Source organism: Fulmarus glacialis, unplaced genomic scaffold (genome assembly GCF_000690835.1).
Source record: "Fulmarus glacialis isolate BGI_N327 unplaced genomic scaffold, ASM69083v1 scaffold10821, whole genome shotgun sequence".
In the NCBI taxonomy this organism is placed as follows: Eukaryota; Metazoa; Chordata; class Aves; order Procellariiformes; family Procellariidae; genus Fulmarus; species Fulmarus glacialis.
In genome coordinates this window covers 164,806-170,805 of record NW_009192250.1, presented here as the reverse complement: position 1 = coordinate 170,805, position 6,000 = coordinate 164,806, and the positions used below count along the sequence as shown (strand labels likewise).

The window sequence follows — 6,000 nt, the reverse complement described above, 5'->3', positions numbered from 1 at the left end:
TCCTGCTGATGATTTTTTCCAATTCCTGTAACTAGCTGGATTCATCAAGTGTAACATTAATAGTCTGGGGTATAGTTTAGTTTCTGTTAAATATTGTCCTGTGTTTTAGTGTCCCTCCCTGTCCTCACCATCACAAGTGAGTGTGATTGAGAAGTAAAAGGCACCTTCCCAGGATACCTGTCAGCTGCTTTTGTCTTGAATCTCTCTGCTGGGCCTCATGAGACAGCATTTGCAAATTTGGACATTAGAATCAATTTAAGTGCATTTTGAGTACATTCTGAAGTGCAGTGCGTGATTCCATATTGCTGTTTAGGATGCAAATATCTCCATCTTATTTTCTCACTGTCTGACAAAAACTGTTGGTGAAATCGATACAATTAACATGACTGATAGAAGAAAAAAGACTGAGGGGGTTTTTTGGGGTTTTTTTTTTGAATACTGTTTTCCTTCATCAAAGGCTTCCGGTCTTGCATGAAATCATTCTGTGCTAGTGAAGAGGCGTGTAGTCATCACTGTTGTTTGGGATGTCTAAGCAGAAATGAGAGTAAAGCCCACCTGTTTGCATTTCTAGTTACACTGCAGTTTTATACATATTCTGCCTTGACGATCTGCGCAGTTTGGCAGTGCTGATAGGTTCAAGCTTAAAACACTGTGTTGAAGTGGCACAACCTAACAGCTCTACAGGGAATAAAATATCACAGCTTACTTGCTTAATGCAAGAATGATGTTGAACATGTCACTTTGCTTTAAGATAATGCAAAAACTGTACTTAAGTCCCTTTCAAGATCGGTATATTGATGACTTACAAGCATTGTTAATGAAGAAAAATTTGTCATATTAGGTCTTCTACCGTCATAAATGTTGCCTGCTAATAGATGGATACCGATTCTTTTATTTTACGGTAGTTACAATACTGTTATTTCTTAAGAAATATTTTTTTTCTAGTGATAGATGCTGCTGTAATATTTAAAGTCTAGTACTTCAAAAAGTGTACACTTTAAAATTTTGCATTTTAAAATTACTTTGACTTCTGAACATGTTCACTAAGTAATAAATGATACCGGTGTGAGTTCTTATGTAACCCACTTGCTTTAATCCTCATGGAATTATATGTGAAGGAAATGAAAAAATAAACTGCTAATGACAGAGAAACAAAATAGTGTATTAAAAAAACAAATTCTTTTTTCTAATCAACTTCAAAATTAGCACATATGAAGAGCCATGCTTTCTTTTCTTTCAGAACACACAACTCCACCCTGTGTCTTTTCTCTAATGATCACTGAATGCTCTTACACCTTTTTTTGGTTCACTGTATGGTCCTAATTGTTGCTTTTGTACATTTTTTTAATTTAACAGTTGTACCTGTCATTTTGAAAGCCCTGACATATGATGAGAAGAGGGGGGCATGCAGCGTGGGTTCCAACGTGAGAGATGCAGCGTGCTATGTGTGCTGGGCCTTTGCTCGTGCTTATGATCCTGTAGAACTGATACCATTTATTAATCAGATTTCAAGGTAAGTTGTGGCAATAAGAAACTGAGCTATTTACAGTTAATTTTTAAAATCTATTCAAAATTAGGAAGGAGCTAGAAGTTAATCTTATAGTCTAATTCTGTATCTTCTAGAAGTTAATAATCTAGGCATCTAATGCTCTATCTTTAAGACATTTAAAATTCGATACTGACCAAGAGCAATACATCCATTTAGGGGAAGTACCTTCATGCTTAAAAAGTAGCTGGTATGTCCCATATAACATGAATTAAGTTCATTGATCTCTGGATATTGTTCGCCAAGGAATGGATGTTTTTGTTTCTCTGTGATAATTTTTAATAAAGTTCATTGAGTCATGCTAACAGATATGCTGAATATCTTAAAGATAAAGAATTGAATATGGGTGGGATGACGACGACATAAACAATACCATTGCCTTTCCATGTAGTTGTTGAAGTTGAAAATTTCTTCCTGTTGCGGTATGATGCAGTTTAACTTTTTGGATTGAAATGCATCTAAATATTTCCTTATCAAGTGTGATGACTTCATTTCCTTCTGTTTATCTGTCTTAAGAAAACTAAAGAAAAATCCAAAGAAACTAACTGTAAGAAGATTCAGAGAAATTAGTGGAGGCTTTGGATGGGGGGGGTGTCATCTGTTGTCTGCTTGATCACTTGCTGTATGGTTAGCTCAGTGAAACAGGTTCAGGAAGTTTAAGAGTATTTGGAACCTTAGTGCAGTAGAGGTAGAAATAACAAATCACTCTAAAATTGGGGAGTTGCTTTACGGAGTCATAAAGAGCTGGAAATATTAGAGGAAGAGAAAAGTTATGGAAGAAGTTACTTCTTACCTTTGCAGGTGAACACTTGTTTCTAGTGATCCAGGAGTTTTGGTACTTTGTCAGATGGCTATCATGCAAAGAATATAGTACATTTTTATTGACCAGCTTACAACTTGCAAGTTGAGCAGGTTAGGTAGAATAAACTACACTTCAGTTCTTCTCTAAATAGCCATTTTGGAGCCTCCTGGCTCTTCCGTACAATTTGTAATTTTCGTTTTGAAGCGTTCCAATTCAAAGATTATTTTGAGTAATAAAATCACTTCCAGTTTCTGAAAGTGGTAAGAACTTGAGCTCTACACAGTGATTCTGCATTCTTAGTAACATATCACTTTAAATCATGGAGTTTTTATTATAGCTAATAAGGCGTTTTAGTTGAAGTTAACAAATACATGAGAGAATTTTTTTTCTCTTTTGATACCTTCTACTTTTACAGAGTACCCCAGTCCAGAATGACCATGGTACTAAACTCTACTTACAGTTGAATGGAAACACATGCATGTATTTCTTTTTCAATCTGTCGTTTCTGTTTCGAAAGACTTTCAAAAGTAAAATTTTCAGAAGATTTCTAAATCAAAATCTGTGATATTGCAATGGTGGACTAGAACTTCGTGCAGCTTTTCACTTACTACTTGTGACATTTTTGCAGATACAAATTGGGTTTACCTTTTTCTTTTTTCTTGTCTTGTGCTTTTCCTCGTGTTTGCTTGTGGGATTCTCTGTTTAGCATTTAGTCTTTTTGTTGGCAGCACACTGGCTGACATTTCAAGGTGTCTTCAATGGGTGATTTGCCCTGTAAACACAAAGAGGTAGCTTCTAACAGTTTCTTGGCAGGCTTTTAGTACAACCATTGATAGCAGAACTCAGGCATCTTTGCCTCCATCGGAGAGGTTTTGATCAGTAGTCATTTAGTATTATCTTTTTAAAAAGAAAAAAAAAAGTTTGGACTATACAGTGATTTGTGGTCCTGGATATCTGGTTAAATTTCTAGGGGCTGCCTTGCTTCCAGGTTGCTGACAGAACTATTTCAATCTCATCCAAAAAGCCTTGTTTGGAAACACAGGATTACTTACTTAGCTCAGCAGGTTCCCAAAGAATATGTGACTTTCTCTTTCGTCTTTAAAACCTGTTTTTAAAATTCTTTGGGACAGTCTGTAAGCCCTACATACCCATTTTTATGCCTTGATCCTAGTGCACTGCGCCCTTGCTGGTCTCTGCTGTTCTTCATCCTTGTATCCTCACTTTCCAGTGCTGGCCCTTTAATGCAGGGTCACACGACAGTGTCTCTTGTCTGTGTGGTACTTGCTCTTGGGGTTTTTTGAGACCTTGATAAAATCTTTCTGTCTAAGAACCTGTTGTCAAATTTCTTAAAGCCAAATGCTGGTTTTCTTATTTTTTTAAGCTGTCATGTCTTTTCTCCGAAGTGAGCAGACAAAAAATTCTAAGACATCTTAGCCTTGTGAGTCTGATAAAGCAGTTTCATAGTGTTTTGATGATCTTTCATCTACAATAGCGTAGATACTAAAGGAGAGGAGTCTTGTAACACCAAGCTGTGCTAGAACATGATGCCATCCACTGCTTCTGGATGACTTTCAGAAAGAGAATGTGCTGCTCCTGAATAGACCTGCTTCAGTTAAGCATGCTAGAAATAGTGATATTTGCCATAGTAAGTTATTAAAGAAATATTTTATTTTGAAGGGTCATATTTAATTCCCTTCTAGCTGAGTTCATGGTAAATTATGCATAATATGAAATTCTTAACATAAAGGTACCTAAAGATGTGTTTGCACAGTGAAATAGTCATGTGATTACATCTTGGGTTGTATTCCTATTTTTAATCTAACCAGCACAGGTGATGGTAGCAGTGAAGACACAGTAACACCCATGACCAGGATGTTAACAAATGTTTCTAGCAGGCTGTTACCAGCTGTGCAGAGTTATTTACTGCTGTCTTTAAACTTGCAGGAATACATTTGTATTCTCGCTGCGAGCAAATCTTCAGGATGACTATAGCCATACCAACACTGAAGTCTGGTTCAAAACTGGTGCTTTTTGTAGATTTGGTCAGCAGCCTTATGAAAATAAATCCTCTGCTTCCATCCCCTGACTTAGTTGAACAACTTTAAGGTTTCTTTTACAGTCTGGCAAGCTTGTTCCTTGTGAAACTTAAAAAACTAAGTGTCAGTGTGTAAGCCTTGTATTTATCAGAATTCTGATCTGTTCTGTTTATCAGAATTTTTCTTCTGCTCATGATGCTTTGAGCAATATATTTCTTTCACTCCTTTCACCCTACCATGGTGGAAAACAATATTGTTCTCCATACATTAGATGCAAGCTCACCATTTTGATTTTTCATGGTTTGTGGTATTTTGTTTTACTGTCACAAAGCTGTTAGTGGGAACTTGCGGACAGGTATGAAGGAGGTTATGTTTCTGAAGACACTCCTGTCTTTTAGCTTGCAGACTGTTCTGGACACACATTCTTCTTTTCTTTTTAGGAAAATGTCAAGTGAAAATAATTGATATCTTCTACCTATGGTAGTAATACCAATTAACACTGTGGCTATGCCAGCTATGACAACTTCAATTGTTTGGAATAAGTTGGTGGAGTGGAGAGAAACACGGGGTGGACGGCAAAGGGGAAGCTGAAAATTGCTTATGATCAGTTGTAAGGTGTTGTGGTTTGTATATGCTTAGTTTTCTAACAAAGCTGCACAGTATTTTAGCAAGTATTAACGCTATATTAAGGCTTTACTTAAAAATCTTTGTAGTTACGTTGGCCAAACCTTTTCTAAATATAATCAACTCTTGAAGGTAGAATTGCCACTCCAAAGAGAAACGGTGAAAAAAAAATATTCAAATAAAGTATGACACACAGTTTCACCTATTGTGTCAGCAAGCCGATAATTACATACAGCTTTTTTTTAAATCTAGCCTTAGGTGTGTCACTGTTTTACTTAAAGAAGAGTCATACTTCTAGCCACAAGCGAATTGTTGCTACCCTTAAAAAATGCAGAACTCAGCATCTTGAAACAAAGTACATAATATCCATTGTGAGCTAAATTACACAGCAAAAACATGTGCCTATATAAGAATACAAACTATTAGATTCTTTTAGAAAAATAATAAATCGTTTACCTGAAAGGAAAATATTACCTCCTTAAAAATTGTAACGAGTGATTGCGATCCTGAACTGTTTGCTTTGTCTGGTTGCTAGAAATTGCAGATGGTTTATCCTTCATTCACAGTCTTTAACACTGCTGTTTAACTGGCTGGAGGAACATAGATAATGCTGAACTTGGAGCGTAAGTAGCTGGTTGCTACACTCAGACTCGAAAGGCAAGGCAGTCATCGTGGCAGAGTAAAGGCACTGGTGGTAACTAGAAGTTGTTGAGTTAAATATGAGCTGCTTCATGTCTTCCTACTTCATGTCATGGCCTTTGGCACACGTTAGCGTATCTTGTCGGGAAACTTAGTTGGGTACCAAAATACAGAAGAGGTACGCTACTTAAACTGGGTCCTGCCCCACAACCCATTCAGACTGTGGTACAGTAGTTACAAATGAAAGCAGAGGGGTAATTTGATGCTGGGGTTTTTTTTCCTCCTTTTCTTGCCTGCAAAGTTGTATCATTGTGTAATGGAAAGAGATTGTTTTCTGTGTTTTCAGTAGTCAA

General features: G+C 36.7%; 1 protein-coding gene across 1 annotated transcript in view; it reads left to right on the top strand.

Moving 5' to 3' along the window:
- Window positions 1–6,000, top strand: part of TBCD (tubulin folding cofactor D) — a 117,464-nt gene that overhangs the window by 54,106 nt on the left and 57,358 nt on the right. Inside the window, exon 14 of the mRNA XM_009587013.1 lies at window positions 1,357–1,513. Within this exon, the coding sequence (XP_009585308.1) occupies window positions 1,357–1,513 (157 nt within the window). The remainder of the gene's footprint in view (window positions 1–1,356; window positions 1,514–6,000) is intronic.